At 38.7% G+C, this 20,975-nt stretch overlaps 1 protein-coding gene across 5 annotated transcripts in view; it reads right to left on the reverse strand.

Annotated features, from left to right (window-relative positions):
- The window catches only part of LOC107091365 (sodium/calcium exchanger 2-like), a 56,799-nt gene that overhangs the window by 24,504 nt on the left and 11,320 nt on the right, over positions 1-20,975 (reverse strand). For 4 of the 5 annotated variants that reach the window (XM_015385231.1, XM_015385228.1, XM_015385230.1 and 1 more), the window contains exons 2-5: positions 9,961-10,082; positions 5,490-5,893; positions 2,689-2,826; positions 2,288-2,515 (exon numbers count right to left, since the gene is read on the reverse strand). In XM_015385231.1, the coding sequence (XP_015240717.1) occupies positions 2,288-2,515; positions 2,689-2,826; positions 5,490-5,831 (708 nt within the window). In that variant the 5' untranslated portion in view covers positions 5,832-5,893; positions 9,961-10,082. The remainder of the gene's footprint in view (positions 1-2,287; positions 2,516-2,688; positions 2,827-5,489; positions 5,894-9,960; positions 10,083-20,975) is intronic. The other variant, XM_015385227.1, reaches the window with a different exon arrangement.

Raw genomic sequence — 20,975 nt, forward strand, 5'->3', positions numbered from 1 at the left:
GACGGTCAGCGATCCAAGCCAAGAGGACACAGATCGGGAAATACAGCAGTGTTACTGCAGCTTCCCAAACCTGGTGAAAGACAAAATTTCAATTTTTATAATTTTTATATATTTTTTGTAAGATATTGTGTACATCTGATAGTAGTCATTTTTCACATCAAGAAAAGTGTTAGCTTTTAACACCAGTGTTGGAATGTTCAGCTTTTTCAGTAAAATCAAATAATAGATTTTCCCAAGTGGATAATTTCCTCAACACCATTTCATCATCTTTTGTCCTTCTGTAAATCTAGTTAAGGCTAATTTGAGATTATAGTTCTTGTCAACCATAAGGAATATAGCCCATTTTGATCTCCTTTCCTGGACGGGGCCGCCTATGAAGCTGGATGACAGTTGCCTTTTGTATCTTCGCTTCTTTTTCTATGTCTGCTTCTGTCTCCTTGAATCCCAGTCGGCCTCAGCAGATGGCTGCTCACACTGAGCCTGGTTCTACTGGAGGTTTTTTCCTCTTCAAAGGGAGTTTTCCTCTCCACTGTCACTACAAGCATGCTTGATTTGGGGATTGCTGTAGAGTCAATGATTTGATGCAATCAGCCTGTTTGAGAAGGGTGCAAGTACCCAATTCAGTCCCCACAGCCTCCACTCTGGGTCCCTGAGCAAGACCCTCAACCTCACACTGCTCCCCGGGCACCACACAATGGCAGCTCACTGCTTCCCAAGGGGATGGGTTAATTACAGGGGAAAATTTCTCCAATGTGAGACCAATAAAGTTCAATTAATATTATTATTTTTATTATTAAGCTCAGCGCTCCTCAAGCACTACAGTGACTTAAGCTTTGATGAATCAATAACAAACGACTCGAAGTCTAATTTTGCATTCATTTGTTTCTATTATCTTCCTCCTCTACCTGATTACAATTCACAACCTTTGTTGTACGTATTTAAAGCAATAAGTTTGTTATGTCAGCCTCGTCCTTTCTTACTTGGTTGCTAGTTATATGTTTCTGTATGCAGTAATAGATGTTGAATCATCATACCCTTCCCTGGCCAGAGAAGATTGAAATACATCAAGAAGGGATTCAACATTATGACATGTTACATGAATGAGGCTACACATAAAAAAAGCATTTTTTGACACGATTCCCAAATATTCTTGATGCACTAGACTGCACAGACATTAGCCTTATTTCCATCCAAATAGGAGATATATCTATATATATATATATATATATATATATATATATCTATATATATATATATATATATATACATATGTGTGTGTTTAATGTACATTCAATTTAATGTTCTTTTTCTCTCAGGTTCTCTTTGGTCCAATCACAGGTCTGTGTGAGCATTAACATGGTGTGCAGCAAAATAAAGGTGATTAATCAAGTTTATCATATCTGCTCATTGACGAATAATGGAACCGGGAAACAATCCCAAGTCACACCCAAAGTCCATAATTTAAAGAAATACACCAAAGAAGGTCTAAATTCCACCACAAAAATTAATATTAGTCTATCAATGTTAACATCTGTCATGTTGAAAATGAAAAATATACTACTTAACTAGTTTGACAAATCATGAATTTGTCATCAGCCTCATGCTCTCTTGAACCTTTTGAGCCTGGCTTAGCCTTTGTGAAACATAATGCCAGGATGCACTGATTTTGCTAAGTAAAGCCTGGCTTTATCGTTTATCCTGAATTTCTTACCTCTACTTTTGACCATAGGATTCTGAAGTGAATTACATGTCTATAATGTGGTGTGGTATGTGAAACTCAATTAAATTCAGTTTTTTTATATAGCTCCAATTCACATCAAGTCATCTCAGGTAACTTTCCAGAGACAATTAAACCAGATCATCCAGTCCGATTGGTTCAAATTTTTTCTCTAAAGAAAGCCCGTTGATTGCATCGCCTCATTGACTCTTCAGCAATCCCTCACACCAAGCATGCATGTAGCAACAGTGGAGAGGAAAACTCCCTTTCAAACTGGAAGAAACCTCCAGCAGAACCAGGCTCAGTGTGAGCAGCCATCTGCTGAGGCCGACTGGGGTTCAAGGAGACAGAAGCAGAGAGAAAAAAAAAAGCTGAGATACAAACGGAAACTGACAACCAGCTCCACAGCTAAGGCTTTCATGTTACATCATTTTAAGACATGTACGACAGTAAATCTTTAGCAGCCCTGGACTGCTGATCAAATGATCTATGAATGTAATAACATAATTTTCTCTTTCATCAAACTAAAAGAGCCTTTGAATCAGTGTGATGGTTATGCTAGAGACTTACCTCAACAATCCCTGGGGAGATGACAGCCAAGATGAGGTACAGCCAAATGTAGGCAAAGATACTCCAGAAAGCTGTGATAAAAAACACTCGCAGGTGTTTGATCTTGCGAGACTGACCATCAGGAATTACTGACACACACAGACCAATTATCACAAGCATATTAAAGGCCGCACTGCCCACTATGGTGCCTGGGCCAAGCTCCCCAGCATTGAAGTTGTGTCCACACACCTGTATAAGGGAAGCAGGAATAGACTTTTACCATCAGGGTAGGGTAAATATGACTCATATTTAGTTCACCACTAAGGGTCACTTTTATTTGCATTTTTTAATCTATTAAGGCTTAATGGGCACTTACACAACAAAAGACATTAGTATTTTCTTGTGTTTATGAAATAAAGTACCTCGATGACAGAGAGCAGGATCTCTGGTGCAGAAGAACCCAATGCCATAAGTGTCAGGTTGGACACAGTTTCATTCCAGATCCGTACGGTTTTTACAGTTGTTTCTCCATTAGGTTGGGTGATAGTCACCTCCTTCTCCTGATTTGGTCGTAGCGTTTCATTTAAATGAAATAAAAAATCTGGTCATTATTATGTTCATATACAAGATCATAGAGCAAAATCAAGCCAATTTAGTATTAAAGTGTAATACTTCTTTGCCTTTGGCCTAAACCTCTGACCGACTATTCTTAAGAAAATCTTAACTTTACCCATTTCCTTCTCAGATGCCTACCTACAATATTAAGATGTCTTGTTTTCTGAAACAAAGTTGGGGAATTTAACATTTGTGTAATTCTCAGATTTTTTTATGTTTTCCCCTGTTCTTAAGTTTTTCCTTCATCTAACAATTGAGAAATTCTGGGCGGAACCAATACTTGATCCATTCCACTAGAACAACATTATTATAACCATCTAATAGAGCAGGGGAGGGAACATAAGCATAGCCTTTATACATGAGTGTATCCAAAACCTTAATCTTTGTCCCTAGCATAGATCCATCATTGGGATTCATGACGTTGTAGACTTTGGAACAGCTACTCAGCATTGTGTGAGTAGCAAAAGTTCCCAGTTCCAAGGTATCTTCTGTTAGCATGTTGGAAATATTGGTTCTACATCAAGCTTGGTTAACCATGCACTTATTTTGTTGTGTCCCCTCCCTCGTTCAGTGGACAATGTAAGACTGGAGAGGGATATGGTGAATGTGGCTCCAAACCTCTCAACACCATCCTCCATTCATAGACCTGTCAATAGTCTGGCCTCTATGAAGGGCTCCTCTTGTTTTTTTAGATCCAGACTTTGCATCCTATTTTAGCTCCTGATTTTTTTTATGAGATGTCTTTCACAGAACAAACTTTCTTCCTATTCTTTTTGGTAAAACGATGCTTAATGACAGAAAGGACATGCTTTGTCTCACCCTTCTCTGGAGGTGATTTTGTGGTTTTTGCTGGCTGATCGAGTACTTCCTTGACTGTTGCTCCCACTGAGTAAAACCCTCTACAGTATATGGCACTAGCACAAACTGCACTGAGATACCTTATCTTACATTATTTGGTGGCAAACCGGTTAAGGAACCCGATGACTAACCTTTGAGCTGCAGTTGACTAAAAGGGTTTTCTGAGTTGACTGTTTCCAGCCCAAACATAAAGCCTGAGCACCTCAATAAAAACAATCCCAAATCAGAACCTCAATATAAAAAAAAAGTACAAAACATAAATCTATCACACCAATGACAATGAAAACATAAGCACACTACACAAAGCTGACACTAACTTCCAAATTCGGGAAATGGCCAAACGGGCCATTTAACCTCTCATCTAAACTGCCCTATGTGCCTTTATTCTAATGTAGTGATAAAAACCACAATAGTTAGATACTATTAAACCTGGATAATAATAAGGCCCTGAAACTAAACAATAGCCCAACAGATTTGCTTTCACAAGTAGAAAAGATAGAAATTGAACTTTATTGATCTCACAATGGAGAAATGAACTCTCTGCATTTAACCCATCCCCTTTGGGGACCAGTGGGCTGCCACAGTGCAGCGCTCGGTGAGCGGTGAGGAATTAAGGGTAATGCTGAGAGAGTGCCTGCTGTGGAGTATGTTTGTGTAGAACAAAACCCCAAAAACACCCCCGCCCCCAAAAAAATAAAAAATATGCAAGCTTTAAAACTGCTATAAAGATGTACTAATAGCATCCTTAAGGCTACATTTTCAATATAATGTTTATTGTAATTTCAAGTTTCAACAAACAATGATCAAAACGTGAAAAGTTAAATGTATATTAAATTTAAACTTTGCATTCAAAATCATTCTCTCAAAATAATAACAGCATATTTAAAATAAAAGCTATATCAATGTACATATGAGAAGAAAATAGAAGGTTTTTGATTTAAAATATATAATCCCATTAGGCTTCACTACAACTTTTTAAAGGACAGATTAATTTTCTTGCTGACCCTGAGAATTTTTCAACCATGTAAACATGTGATGACAATAAAACATGTATGTTTGGTGCTGCTCTGCTTCAGGCTGATCCAGATTTATAGATGTCTTTTAAAGGCTGTAGTTCAATCTGACTATAAAAATTGTACTGAAATTACACAGATTTTAATAAAGGCTGGTGCAGGTGACTCAGTGTTTTTCTTCAAATGTCCAAGATCCCATACAAATAACTACAGACCCTTTTTATTTTATAGTGATCATTATATAGAAAGAAAGAAGGGACGGGGCTGCTGCTGGTGGGTAACCTGTTTCCTACTGTAATAAACAGGTGTGGGCTACTCTGTGGGCTCGGACTTATTCTATTTATTGGAATTTTTTATCTAGAAAATAAAAAAAACACAATAAGGCCACTGTGTGGCAAATAAAATCAACTATGTGTTTAAAAAGATAGCTTGACCACTATTAATTTACGATTTATGAACCACTTTAGTTTAAATACTATATTTTCCCTTGATGTGGAAAATGGCTCTTGCTTTGGTTCAGTGAGTCACATTATTTAAACTGCCACCTGCTTCTAGTTAAAATTAATGTAGTCTAAAATAAAATAACTTCTTAGATTATCTGAAACATATTTTTGTGTTAAAAAAAAGTAAATCTGTAGGGGAGCAATGAAACAATGTCTATTTATCTGAAACAGACGTGACACAATTTCAGTATATGAATGACTCTAACAGGTTCTCAAAATAAAAAGCAATGATACCTGAGATGTAATGACTTCTATAGATGCCATGAAGCGGTCAGCAATGATGGACACTCCAAGGAATATGTACATGAGAGAGAGGAAGTAAACAATTGCTCTTCCTGCTTGTTCCCCAACTGGAGGGTTGAGAGGCAGCCACACTGGAAGCAGAATACCAGGCTTACACACTACAACACCTGCACATTTCTTTTTTTCAGACACTGTGTTGTTTGTAGATGGCAGAGTTTGGTCAGGAGAAGATCTTTGATCCAGGACCTGAGGACTGATGGATATGCAGTGGTGGCACAGGAGGAGGACGAAAAGGAAGAAAGGAGGGTTACGATGACCAGAGGAGTGTCCCATGCTTTCTGAGTCAGATCGCAGCTCGGGAGCTGAAGTTCAGAGGAGGAATCGCTGGATCGGTCCTTTAGAAACAAAGAAAACCAGCTTTTAGAGAAAATAATTAATGAGCTTAAAATATTTAGAGGATATTATTAGACCAAATAAACTTTACTGACCCAGACACTCTAAACAGTGATGATAAAATGTTTTGAATCTTATATTTGTTATAAACAAGCTAATAGAGACACACTTCTATCTATTCTATTTAAAGTTTAGGTAACATATTTGTTGATTATAAATGGATCAGCTGTTCTGATACCTATTGTTGACTACTGTATTCTGAGAAAAATCAAAATTACGAAATTAAAACACTACCCTTAATAATGAGGCAGGGATAGAGGTAGCACAAGTACAGCTTCTAGATTGTGTGAGCACAGATTTTATACTATTTTGCCCTTTTTTTTGCTTTCTTCACAAAAAAAGTACATCTTCAAAATTGCATGCATGGGTTGTAAATAAAATATTGCAAGTAATCAATTTTAATTCCAGCTTGCAAGGCAACAATGCATGAAAGGCCAAAGGGGTTAATACCTCTGCAAAGGCACGCTAACTCTTTTAGGTGTCAGACTCCTCTCCTGTGGAGCCAATTTTAGTCTGAGAGGCATACACACAGATGTTGCAATACAAACACTGCTGGACCATATTACTACAGTGTGAGACAGCTAAATAACTGTGATGCACATTCCTTTATGCTGCTGGCCAAATTACTAGTCCATGTACCTTTAAGACAGACACAGTAAGATTTAACAGCTGTGGTGTGTGTGCCTTGGAAAGAAAGGCACATCTGCATTATTCTTTGCCTAGAATGACGGTGATGCAACAGACCCAACCCTAAGATGTAACGACTGAAAGACAAACCTGCTTCTGGAGGACTGTGATACAAGCAAACCAAACCCTCCAATGTCAAGCCTCTTTAAAGCATCTGTGATCGCTGGCAAACCAGACCACTATTTCCTGAAATTCCAAAAGCCTGAATGCAGTGTCGATTCCTGTCTGCTGCTGGTTCTTTTGGGTGTTGAAAATTCGAGGCTGCAAAGTCTGAATGCAACTTTTAACTCAATAGTTTATTATAGTGTATAATTCCGATAATTACGCTACAAATTCCTCTCAAAGGTATTTGATGTTGGTTGGTTTAGTTGAGATGAAAATATTATGTTTACACAAAGCTGTTGTTACTTAAAACATGCCTGTAGTAAAAGCACAAAACAAAGCAGCTATCTTTTCAACCGCATCTGGACCGTGGTCATCACTCACTGACACCAAAACCCTGTGCAGGAGAGAGGCCCAGACTCTTCATCATCCGCATACACCACAGTAATGTGAAGGACCACATCCTCTGCATCTCTGGTCAGAAGAAGAAGCTTTTGTACAAGGAGAAGTTATTACACATCTTTCCCAACTTCACCCAAGAAGTCAAGAAGAAGTTTGCAGCTTCACCGAGGCGAGGTAGCAGAGGATGTAAAATTTGTGCTTCGCTTTCTTGTGCCATAACCATTTTTTTTTACATTTGATTCCCAGTGCAATAGCTATGTATATATATATATATATATACATATTTATTTATTTTTTTACTTGGCAGTGAAATAACATTTCCATTCCATAAAGTTCAGCAGAGATCAAATAAACTGTGGGAAATAAAATAAATCATGGTGCAAAAACGCATTGATATGGAAGTTCACAGCATTAAATATATGTGGTGCAAATATGCCTCTTCCCAGAGGGCAACAGGGTGAACAGTCCATGGTGGGGGTGTGAGGGGTCATTGATGATGATGCGGGCTTGGGACATGCAGTGCAGGGATAAAATGTCTTTCATGGAGGGAAGAGGAGCCCTGATGATCCTAATAGAGATTACAACAACCAGGACTACAGAGAGGAGGTGGTGCACCTGGTGGACTGGTGCAGAGATAACAGCCTGATCCTGAACATGAAGAAGATGAAAGAGATCCTCTTCGACTTCAGGAAGAACTGACCTAACCACGCTCCACATTTCATCAACAGCTCAGCTGTAGAGGTTGTCAGCAGCACCAAATTCCTGGGGGTGCACCATCACAGACAACCTCACCTGGACTATGAACACCTCCTCACTGTACTTCCTGCGGAGGATGAGAAGAGCCCACCTGCCCCTGCCCATTCTAACGACCTTCTACAGAAGCACCATAGAGAGTATTCTGACCAGCTGTCTAACTGTGTGGTGTGGAGGCTGCAGCGCCTCAGACTGGAGGAACACGAGAAAAGTGGTGAGAACAGCAGAGAGGATCATCGGGGCTCTTTTTCCCTCCATTAAAGACAGCGCTGCATGTCCTGAGCCTGTAAAATCATCAATGACCCCTCACAACCACACCATGGACTGTTCTCCCTGCTGCCCTCTGGGAAGAGGCTTCGCAACATCTGCTGCAAAACCAGCTGTTATGATCTTTGCGCTAATGGCTGGCTTTACTGCTCATTGCATTCACCTGTCTAACTCTGCCCGGATTCTCATTACTACTCGTCTGAACCACCTGCGTCTACTTAAGGGACTTGCATCCAGCTATCAGTAGGGCTGGGTACCGAACATCGGTTCTTTTATGGTACCGACCGAAATGCTTCATGGGATGACATGGGAGTTGGCTCGGAGCTTGTCTGCCTTCTTTCGTGTTCCCTGGACGGGGCCGCCTTTTACAGTTGCTTTTTGTATCTCTGCTTCTGTCTCCTTGAACCCCAGTTGGCCTCAGCAGATGGCCGCTCACAATGAGCCTGGTTCTGCTGGAGGTTTCTTCCTGTTAAAAGGGAGTATTTCCTCTCCACTGTCGCTACAAGCATGCTTAGTAGGAGGGATTGCATTTGAGTCAAAGATAGAAAACTTTGAATCAATTTGACTGTTGGTGAACTGTAAAGTGCCTTGAGATGAAGTGTTGTGAATTGGCGCTATATAAATAAACTGAATTGAATTAAATTATCTTCTGCAATATCAAGGATCCATTAGGCAAGACAATGAATAAAATAAAGAGGTTAGCAGATTCAAGTGATGCAAACAAAAAGCCATGCTAGAAAGCTCTCAGAATTTTGCTGTAGCGCTACAGTCTTTATTCCATTTGAACATGTGTATGGAAATAGATACTTAGGTTTTGCATCTTTGATGCAGCCTGAGCTCAGCTAGCTCATTATAGAGTTGTGATTCAGAACTGCCCAGAGGCCCTGCTGCATCGCATTTCACTTTCCAAAGTCTGCTATGGTTACCTCTGCCTCAGGCAGAGGGCCATTTTACATCAGCAGTAGCCAAGGTGAGTAGCTCTTTCCAAATAATTCATAAAGTCATATTGGAAAAAAAACAACTATACAGCTAATAACCTAGGATAAGTGTTAAATAAAAATTGTACCATTAATATAAAGTCCTTATAAAATCTTATCCTTTGAAACTAAACTTTATTTTTCACAGCTTGGCATAAATCCAGATATATACATTTAACATATTTATAAGGATTAAAGAGATAAACAAAAATGTTTATCTATTAAACAAAGGCTTAAACATTTTACAATAGTCTTTAATGTCTAACTAAGATTACAAACTCAGGAGTTTAACCAATTAGAGCCAGATTGGGTTCATAGAAAGATTTATTTTGATAGATGATGCCACGGTGTTCCTTCCAGATGGTCACAGCAATCAGTAGAGCTTTGAAAGAGAAGAGCAGCCTGATAAGATCCGGTACTGGAACAGTTTGATGCATTATTGATAGCTGCATTCATCTAAATACAGAAGGATATTTTTTTCCCCCTTTTTGTCACCTACAAGTACGTATCTCAGTAAAATATTTTTGATGAACTGCAAGGTGGATTTAACAGTTGGATAATATAGCAATAATTATCTGTTTATTTTTTTGAGAATTACTTAGATTTTTTTTTTTTTGCCTAATCTATACAGATCACTGCTGTGTTTGTGACAAAAATAAATATAAATCAACTCTGTGGCTTTCCTGGAAATATTTTTTTTTCATTATTCAAGAAGTTGGACACAAACACTTTTAAATATTTATATATGTGTGTGTAAACAATGGTGAATATAACTTTAAATAAGTGAATAAAAAATAAAAATAGAATAAAAAAAGACTTACTCTCTGCTTATAGGTATTTCATGTCTGGGAGGCAGGGGTCACTGGCTGTTGACAGCTCTTTGGTCCACTTTTCCTCTTCATGCCCAGCAAACACAGAGCTCATCTCCCCTTACTGCCTCTGTCTGTCAGCACAACACATAAGTGATTGCCTAGGTTATCTTACACTGATTGGACTGGAGTGCCAGCAGGAAAGAGTTAGCACCTTTACCAGTTTAATATTTCCTTACTGTTCACAGACAGAGGGGTACAGCAGATTGGGGAAGGTTCAGTCACATATTGAAATAACTCAGCAGTAAAGGTGAGATAAATCATTTAAGTAATCGGAAACAGCAGCTCAAAACAGGCTGAGTCAAAGGAAAAAATGTTTGGTAAATGCAAAAACGTCTGGAGACTGGATAGAAATTAGTTACTGTTATGCAATGTAGATTAGGCCGTTGCTCCAAGCACCTCTACTTGTAACATGAATGGATCAGCCATTAGAGTCAAGCCTCTACAGTACCAGGTAGTAAAATATTGCAATTTTTATGGTAAAGAAGGAGAAACTCTATTCCTCTCACAACTTTAATTAAACTGTATGTTGTTTAATTTATTTTACCACCTCTATGGAAATGTAATCTTATAACATGATATGTATCAATTTCAAAACAACAGTCAAAGGCTATTATATTAATAATATGAATTGACCTTTAGTGATCTCACATTGGAAAAAATGTACCTCTGCATTTAACCCATCCCATTGGGGAGCAGTGGGCTGCCATCGTGGGGCGACCGGGAAGCAGTTTGCGGGTTAAGGGTCTTGCTCAGAGACCCAGAGTGGCAGTTTGTGGGAGTGGGGCTTGAACTCAGAATCTCAGGATTCCAAGCTCTATGCTCTAACCCAGGCATNGGTTATAATGATTGCAGTAGACCAAAATCCTGTTAATCAGCTTTCAATTAAAATCAGCTGTGCTGGAGCAAGGAAACCTCTAAAACCTGCAGGACAGGGGGCCTTGAGGACCGAGTTTGGGAATGCCTGCTCTAACCGCTAGGCCGTCACTCCCCATATGTCAGCAAAGCGGTTTTAAAGTCAATGCACAAACAGCTAAAACTGTAATAACCTTAAAACCATCCGTTTTATATTATATATGATCCTGAGCTGCTAGTTTATACTGACCACACTCTTCAGTGTGGATGGTGTTAGTGGTAAACGTAGCAGATTGTTCATCATGGAGCTAGCCTTCCTGCATCTATTGGACCATGCCAGAGGCATAGGTACAGGCCATTTACCACTCTGCAGGTGTTTTGATAACTTTTGCAGTATTGGTTCTGACTTTTAGTCTGGTAGGAAGGACTTTGTTATGTAACTGCCTTGGGGACATTTTGTCTAAATGTTGGAAGGATGGCACCTGGGCCCTGTTTCAGAAGGCACATACATCAGAACTCAGAGTAATTTCCTGGATGATCCCTGAATGCCCAAGAATAGCTGATATCCCAATTCATGTCTATACTGAAAGATACTCTTTTCAAATGCTGTTTCCTATTACTTGTTGCTGCTATTTTCAAATATCCTTTGTCGTAAAAAATTTCCATAGCTGTATATTGGTTATTTATTCTCTTGGTGCACAGTTTTATAGTGTCAAAACACTTTACAGTATTTTATTGTTTATCTTTTAACTCTTCACTATTATGCAATGTCGGTGCTTCGACAGCGAAATAATATTTAAAGGCAGGATGGTAATCTGGATGACCTGACTGCACAGATAAATTTTTAAGGCGGACTTTCTCATTTAAAAACATATTAAAACTGCTTTTTTCAAACAACAAATATAGCTGCCATTGTTCCAGGCAAAGAAAGAATCGGGTAGCTCCGCCTAACTAACCTGACAACAGCCAGATGCATGTCTCGCTCCGCCCAGCTCCACTCATGCATCTGGCTGTTGTCAGGTTACCGCCTAACACCCATCAGACCCACTTTTCAACTGCGCAGCTGGAGCAGCGTCAGAATTAAAATTGTACAAGCATCAAAAAATGAAGCAGCACATGCATTTTTACTGCTCCTGCTGCTTGCGGTGTGAATGTGCAGCAGTCATCAAATGTAAATAGTGTGGGAGAAAAATATGGTGCAAAAAACTCATTGATGTGGAAGTTTAGAGCATTACATATATATGGTGCAACTATGCAGTGTTTTGGTTTGGTGTTAGTGTCATGCAGAGTCTGTGACATGATTTAAAGTTTTTTCAACAGTTCAGCTGTCTAATGGCAGTGGGGAAGAAGCTGTTGTGGAATCTGCTGGTCCTCCATCAGATGCTGCGATGCTTCTTTTCAGAGGGCAGCAGGGAGAACAGTCCATGGTGGGGGTGTGAGGGGTAATTGAGGATGTTATGGGCTCGGGATACGCAGCACAGGGATGAAATGTCTTTTATTGAGGGAGGAGGAGTCATGATGATCTTTTCTGCTATTTTAAAATTCTTCACCTTCTTCTACACCACACAGTGAGACAGCTGGTCAGAACGCTCTTTACGGTGCTTCTGTAGAAGGTCGTAAGGATGGGTGGGGGCAGGTGGTCTCTCATCCTTCGCAGGAAGTTCATGTGCTTTTGTGCCTTTTTGAAATATGCATTGGAATTGCCTCAGTCAAGCATAACAACCCCCTTCTTTGCAGAAATGAACAAACCATCAAACCATGGCTCATCGAGCTAATAACTATGGATTAAATTTAGAAATGCTGCAGGACTCAAACCCCCCTGTAAGCCCTGAGAAGCTAGCCCGCTATTTTCTCTTTATCTGCAAACCATAGCAAGTGTTAGCCCATGCATGCCTCCTCCCACTGCAACAAGCTGAGAGCCAGGCCCTCCGTCAGAACTGGTTCAACTCGACCACTGGAGAGTGGCACCTGCCTCTGCCATACTACGGGTGTTTGACATGATATTAGATTGTGAAGGATTAGAATATGTAGGGGAACTCTGGAGAACAGCATATAGATTGTTTTGGTCTAATTCTATTAATCGCAGTTCTATGCCGATCCACCAACCCAACTCACATATTACATAGTCAACCTGACCGACCAATCATAACAATAAAACGAATAGTAACACCTTCCTTCCTCCTTGTCTGTGTGTAGCGGTAGCCGCATGAAGAGCAATGGATAAAAGACAAACAGAGGAGGTGATTAAAAAACTTGACTTCCATTATATGAACTGGTCTGGTTTCTCACCAAATGACAAGGCACATACAAAACTCATTTGCAAAGTTTGCCTTGACATGGCTCACAAGTCTGATGACAGCACGACAAAGTTGTTTAATCACTTGAAAAGAAAGCACCCAAAACATGCTGGACCCTAAAAGACAATGTTAACCCAGGCATTTGAAGAGACAACCATGAGAGGGAAAGAGCTAACAGAACCAGTTACTTTTTGTCTTGCAAAATATACAATTCCACTCAAGATAGTATAGAAGTTAACCAGTGGTATGAGCTGCCTGGCCAAAAAAAAACATTTCTCCAATACTGCCATTCCATGTCTCAGGTGAATGACTATATTCTTTGGATGTGTTAGCAAATCTTGTTCCATTAGGATTCAAATATGTTAGGAAAGCTTCTTGGGCCTAAATTGCCTGTTTTTTTTTTTCAATAATACATGTAAGACTGTGATTAACATCCATCCCTACAACATACTGCCATTTCTTTCTCCTCTTTCTCCCCGAACTGCAAGGGCAGAGGACTGCTTTTGCCCCTATAAATTACAACCCTTAAAGAATGCTTTCAGGACTGCAAAGGCTGCTGGTTTCGTTGGATGTGTAGGAGGAGAAGGTGGGGTCGATATAAATTTAGATTACTATAAATTTATTTGAGCATGTAAATATCTTTTACTATCAGAAATTGAGGTTATTCTGCTGCTACATTACCCAAATTTTAAAAGGCAATCAACATAATGTTCACCGCTCGAGAGTAATTTGTTTATCTTAAGTGTTTAAGATGACATGACAGAGATAACATCCTGAAAATTACTGTGGCTTTTTCACTTTGGAGGAAAACAAATTCCTAAAATACCCCAGTTACACGAGCAGCCTGTGATCTAGTTACAGCCAAATCAAGGCTGTTAGAATGACTCAGTGTTCAGTTTTCTTTCTGTTTGCAGGTGAAGTAAAGAAAGGAAAGGGATCCATCCCTTTAATAAATAACAGGGCTTTGGCTTGCTGCTGTTGAAGCAGATGAATCACAGGGTAAGATAATCTATCTGGCCACATAGGCAGACACACAAACAGGGTGACAGAGCCAAATCAGTAATAGGACATTGAATCTTGCTATTAGACCATTTGTTATAACAACAGCATTTTAATGCATTCTAAATGTACAACTGGACATTGCTAAGGTCCTCCTCAAAAACACTTACTGGGTCAGCCCACTTTCATTACCGAGAACATTACCACCAGCCTGCACCTAACATTTCCAAATATTGCACTCATTATACACACATAAACTTTTCCATTACTAAAGACTAAAGAGGATAAGAATATTGCTATCACCGATTTTGGTATAAGTAAGCCACAAAAGACTTAAGAATGAGGTTCAACTTAATCTCAATAATGAAAAATTGTTTAGTTGAAAGAAGTCACCCATCGAGCTGAGCGCCGATCACAGATATTAGTGTCTGACAGTCTCCGATCATGGCATCAAATCCATAAATTCTTCAACTGCCCTCTCATGTACTTTGACATTATATAATTGGTATCCAAATAATGGATGAGAAAGTATCATGAATTGATCGTTGTGTTAGTTAAGGAAGCAGTATTTTAAAGCACTTTCATGGTCTGGCAGGGGGATCCAAACACCAGGCACAGGATACAGGGAGGTGAACAGACGGTCCAGTAAGAGGGTACGTCTTCTGATGGAGTCTTGGTGCGGGGATGCTGGTGTTTATTTATGATGTGCTGATGAGGTATTGAAAGACAGTGATAAGGTGCAGCACTGGGGTGCATGGAGGCCTCAGTCCTCAGCAAGTCGTTCACAGGTTTGAATCCCAGCCTGTTGACCTGTGCTGCATGACTTCCTCTCAATCCCATTTCTTGTCTGGTACTATTAAATAGTCTACTGATGCCAAAAAGAGCTTAAGTAAGTGGCCTTTAATTGAAGTTATTTTATTTTTTAGAAGAAACAGCTCTTATTAAAATAGTTTTTTTTGTTAAACTTAAATTAGTGTGACAAGTTTTTTTACTAAGATAAAGGAGATTGTTTGATCATTTTAACTTAACTGTGAACAATTAAACCTGTTTTTGGGGCAGGTTTTTTACTTGAACCGGTGTTGGCAAGGTTACATTTTAATCTTTTCAGAATAAAGTTCAGGTTGTCTGTGCAAAGCAGACTACTGTCTGTTAAAGTGTTATTGAGTAGTTTTCATCTTGTGAAAGTTTCCACCTTGTGAATCTCGAGCAGGTTAAAATGTTGCAGCATGACCTCAATATGCTACTCAAGGAACACAGGGTCGATTTAAACTATGTGCCTTTTGATTTTTATTAGAATGACTAAAAAAAATGTTAATAGTAGAATTCACAGATTCACAGCTTTTTTGAACCTGTACATTTTCAACAGAAATAAGTAAGATTATGATTTGTAACACACCCCTACTATATTTGAACAATGCTACTCTCTGCCCTTCTTTTTGATTCTATTTTGTGTAAAAGAATAGATTCCATGTTGGGGCAGAATGTCATGTGTTTCCTATGGCTCAAATCTAATTATAATCCGGAAATCATAACATGGTCATGCACCTCAAAGTCCAATAAAAGTAGCTAAGCTTTTTAGCTTAAATTTAGCTTTTTAGTAGCTTTTTCTGTAAGTGAACATACACTGTTTCCATCAGCTCAAAATGACAATCAATCTGAACAGCAGTGCAAGCCTGGGCGAGCACAAGGCTTAACGTACAATGCAGTCCTTTACAATTATAATAATTTAACTTTAATGATCTCACATTGGCGAGATGTGCCTCTGCATTTAACCCATCTCCTTGGGGAACAGCGGGCTGCCATTGTGCGGCGCCCGGGGAGCAGTGTGGGGTTAAGGGTCTTACCCAGGAACCCAGGGTGCAGGCTGTGGGGATTAAACCGGGTACTTTCAATCTTTCCAGAGCACTGCTCTAACCCACTAGGCCAACACTCCCCCAATCAGGGGTCTAACAATTTCTTTTTTACAAGCATTTGATTCATATCAGGATTTATGGTTTCTGCTTTGATTCACGTGTGATGATTCATTTAGAATGATCTAATCCGAATCAGTGACTTTAAATAATTCAGGAAATATTAAGCCAGAAATGTAGCCAGTGTGACTGTGAAATAAATACCAGCACACTAGAAATCTCCAAGATATATATATATATATATTAGTGCTGTCAAAATTATCGCGTTATTAACGCGTTAACGCGAGGCCATTTTAACGGCGATAATTTTTTTAACGTGAGATTAACGCTATGTGGTTTTATGGTACAATTTTCCAAGTACATCCCGCTGCAGCCTACGGGAAGGCGGGGCTATTTTCCCCCAGTCTATGCATTTCTCATAGGCTTCGAGAGCGGAGCTCCTCAAGGAAAAAAGACGCTCATACACTGGGTGACGCTAGTGCCTTTTCTTTAAGCCCCACCACCAACAAACAAGTTGAGTGTCTGGTAACTAGTAGCAACCTGAAATACGCTGAGAAAACAGATTACTGAGGTGAAATGGAATCTGCTACGGCACTCTTGCTGTCTGTGTACGCCACAGGTCGGTATCGTGTGTGTGTGTGTTTGTGTGTGTTGCTTGTGTGTGTGTTCTCATTTTTGTTAAGAGGCTGAAAAGTAACTTTCTAGAGCATAGACTACCTCCATCTAGTGATGTCGGTCTATTGATTTTGATGTATTGATTGAAAATTGTTCATTATTATCTTGGTTAATTGACATCTAATGTTAACTCTACTACATTTTATAGCAGTAGGGTAAAATGCTTGTCTTTGTTCAAAAGACTGTATTAACTGTAAAGACTGTCTTTTACATCAGCCTGTTTTCAGGGCCTTTTTTTTGGCTACATATTTGTTATTTTTTGCTACATGCCTCCCCATCTTCTTGCCATATGTTTCTATGGCATAAATCAGTATCTGTGACCTGTTCTCATTTAAAAAAAAGAACATTGGCACAAACCTAGCCTGTATGTATTTTTTGTATGTCATCGAGAGTATTTAAATGATTTTCAATCAGGAAAAAAATGTGCGATTAAAATGCGATTAATCGCGAGTTAACTCAGGCATTGATGAGATTAATCGCGATTAAAAAAATTTAATCGATTGACAACACTAATATATATATATATATATATATATATATTTTTTTTTTTTTTTTTTTTTAAGGGGAACTTCTTTATAAATTAAATGAATATGGCTGTCTGCCTGACTGTGTGTTTCCTGGATGGTAGAGTTGGACAGTCGACGGTTGACCGCCAGTAACTACTGTGGCTTGGTAATAATTGTAAAAAACCTCTCACTCTGTGATTCTCCACCATTCGCCAGGCTTTGGTGAAGTCTGCACCGCTTGTGCATGGCCATGACGTCACAGACAGACAAACTTGATCACGTCACATTTAGTGTCTTTTATCATTAAATTTCTCACATAAAAAGCATGCAAAAAGAAAAAAAATACTGTGCTTTAACGTTTTATATCCTAATATCGATAAAATCGATTACATACCATTTAAAACTATTTTAGACTTTGCCAAGAAGTAATTGGTCCATCGATTAAATGTCCAATCATTTCACCTCTAATTACAAACCATTTCCCCTTGAACTTAAACATTTTTGCAGGTTTGTTATAAACAAGATTTTACAGGAAACATTATTCTCACTTCTGAAAACTTGTAGCGATGACATAAATCCAGATTATTATATAATCACCTGAACAATAATTTGAACAAAGAACAACTAACTGGATTAAAATGATGTATAGTTCATTTTTGAATTTTCTGTTTCAAAATAAAGCAAGAAAAAAAAGAAAATAAACCAGTTGTTATTTTGTTTTAAGAACAATTAGAAAAACCTACATCTCAAAAGGAAAAAGGCTGCCTTTTTCCTATTTTATTGGTTGGATTGAGGACATGCTAAATATTTCAAATATAATTTTTGTACCTACTTGCAGAATTGGCAATTATGATCTGAATGTCTAAATACAACATTTTTAATCAGCAGATGTAAACAGGGAGAATTTTTCATTGTTTGCATGTTCGGCTTATTTAAAGCCACAGAGTGTAATATTTCAGCTACATCTAATGATCAGACTGCAGACTCTAACAACAGGAACTGCTCCACCAACACCTTCTCCTCCTCCAACAATGAAAATATCTGGATGGCTTTTTAGCCCTAGACTGTTTCATCTTCCTACCTGCAGCACAGACGTCCACCACCTGCTGCTTTCTTTCACCCTGCTCTGTTGCTCTGTCTGCACACAGGCTCCTCTGATACTTCCACCTACTTCCACCTTCCACAGTTACCATCTAGAGGCTAGCCTCGGCCTGCCACCATGTCTTTCTGCTCTGTCTCCCTGGTGGACTTTTCAGATGAACTGCTGTCCTCTTCCTGCCCAACTGCAGCCCCTCTCCCTTCAGTGCTCTGTCCTGTGGGGGACACAGACAGTGGTGCCGGGGGCCCGCTCACACCCCCCTTTGGAGACCATAATAAATCCCTGTTACATACTACATTGTATTATGCTACGTTCAGACTGCATGCTATTGAAGCAGCAGAAGCAGCTGGTTTACATGCAAAGTCCATGGTTGACGCGCATCAACACGCATAAAAAGCAGCAGCAGCACATCATGTTGTCGCATCTGAGCAGCTGAAGCAGCGCCTAATGAGCTGCTGAGCATCTGACCCGCGAGACGCGCATCACAAGCAGCAGCTGCTGGAATTAAAAAAAAATAACTTTCGCTGCCCGATGCGCCACATCAACCAATCAGAGAGAGTATCCACCAGATGACGTTGCTGTATTTTCAGAATGGAGGGAAACACTTTGGGAATTCTTCAACAATGGAAGATAAACTGATCATCTCTGTTTGCTCTCATCCCATTATTTATGATTAATCATCTTAGCAATATAGAGACAGGATAATTTCAAGCTGGTGAATAAATGTGTTTAATCAGAAGATGTATGCAGGAAGAAGTGGAAAACTTTAAGGGAAATATGCAAGGGAACAAGAAAGAAAGAGGGGTGGTGCATCAGCAGGGACAGTTTAATGTTTTTCTTCTCAAGATTATGTTTTTCTCCTTTATCACTGGAACCATACCATACCAAACTGTTCTCATTCCGTGAGAATTTTTTTATGTCATTTTTACAAATACATGTCATTTCTTGAAATTAAGAAATGCTTTGTTTGATGAATTGTTACAGATTTTGTCTTCAAACTACTCTTTAACCCTGTGCATGCTGTTAAAACTGAGAAATTTTGGCTCAAAAATGCTTTTTCAGTTACAAATTATGAAATCATGCTAATTCCATTTATGTTCATCCAATAAAATGAACATTGATTAAAAATACCTTTAGATGAATAGTTGGGGTTCTGTAAAAAAGTAAAGAAGGCATTTTGTCATTTAGCTCAGTGCTTCCCAACCTTTTTTAACCTGTGTTCATCTTTAGGCATTTTGTCTTACCATGAGTTCCCCTCTCAGTCAAAAGTATTGATGATTGTCAAAAAGTGGAACGTACAATAACTGATTATAAAATAAAGACTGTTTTACTTAATCTTTTAATCTAATTCTCATCATTGTATTCTTTCCATCTTAAATAAAAAGTAACATAATAAATTTGTTGCCTGGAAGTTAGTAAGGAATCGAAATAAATACAAATTAAAATCATAAAATAAACCAGTATTTATAAAACTGGAGCTCCTGTGAGTAACCTGCTTATAATCACATTTGAACTTCATGTATTGGGAACAAAATGCTGATCAAATGTTATAGTCAGACTGACTATACACCGCTGGGTGTCTCATCCCGGTTCTGTTGCCCTGTCAGTCGGTGTCCTTGCATTTTACTCCTGCCACTCTTTCCTGAGCTCAGGAACACTGTCTCACCTTACCTCTGTTGTCCGAGGGATTCATCCCCCTGTTTTGGGAACTCTGACTAAAACAAAAATGGACTAAGTGCAGGAGAAAGATGCATGTCTTTTTGGAGAAACAAAACTGAACGAATAGCACTTGAAATTGGTCGCCTTCATAATGACCAACCCCATTGCTGGACATAGTCAATGTAGGCCTAGCTAACATAATTAACATAATTTTAGAAATGGTATTTTATTATTCTGTACAGGGTAAACATTTTATTTAGCCCTAAGTTGCCAAAGTCAGATTCGAGTCTAATGGTGATTGCTAGTTTATCAACTCTCCCCTTCCCTGTAAGAAGCTCCTCAGATGGACTGATATCTAATGCCACCAAATATTCCCAAATATAGTATTCCTCACTGATTTCTTTCTTTTTTCAATAACTAAAAAATGTTTCAACATTTTATTTTGGTTGAATATTCTATATTTTTATAGTATTATTGTCTTTTCGGTTACACCCTAACCCTAACCCAATTTCACTGGATCAAGCCTTTTTAAGCATTCTATATATAGAGCGTATATAAACATATTAAAACTATGCATGAATTATGCTGATATTGTATCAGGTCAATATTGTTATTGGTCAAATAATAAATCTGTAATCTTTGTATCATATACGAAATGAAAAAGCTGTATCATCCCTTATTTAAAAATAATAAAAATGACCAAAACTGTAAGGAAATTTTGAATGGCATGAACGAAAGAGTTTGATTTTCATGACTCAGGAATAACAACCCACCAGAGGCTCATGCCTATGCTCAAGTAGCATTGTCCAGCATTTTGAAACGAGGGTAAATCACAAAATAATTTTATAGCAAATAAAGATATTCTATAAATGCTTTATTCAATCCTTTATCCAAAAGTTTCTAGAAAATTATGAACTGTTCTTCCAAAACAAACCCTTTCTGATGCCCTGAAATGGGTGATTTTCAC

Source organism: Cyprinodon variegatus, unplaced genomic scaffold, assembly GCF_000732505.1.
Source record: "Cyprinodon variegatus isolate N-32 unplaced genomic scaffold, C_variegatus-1.0 Scaffold334, whole genome shotgun sequence".
NCBI lineage: Eukaryota > Metazoa > Chordata > Actinopteri > Cyprinodontiformes > Cyprinodontidae > Cyprinodon > Cyprinodon variegatus.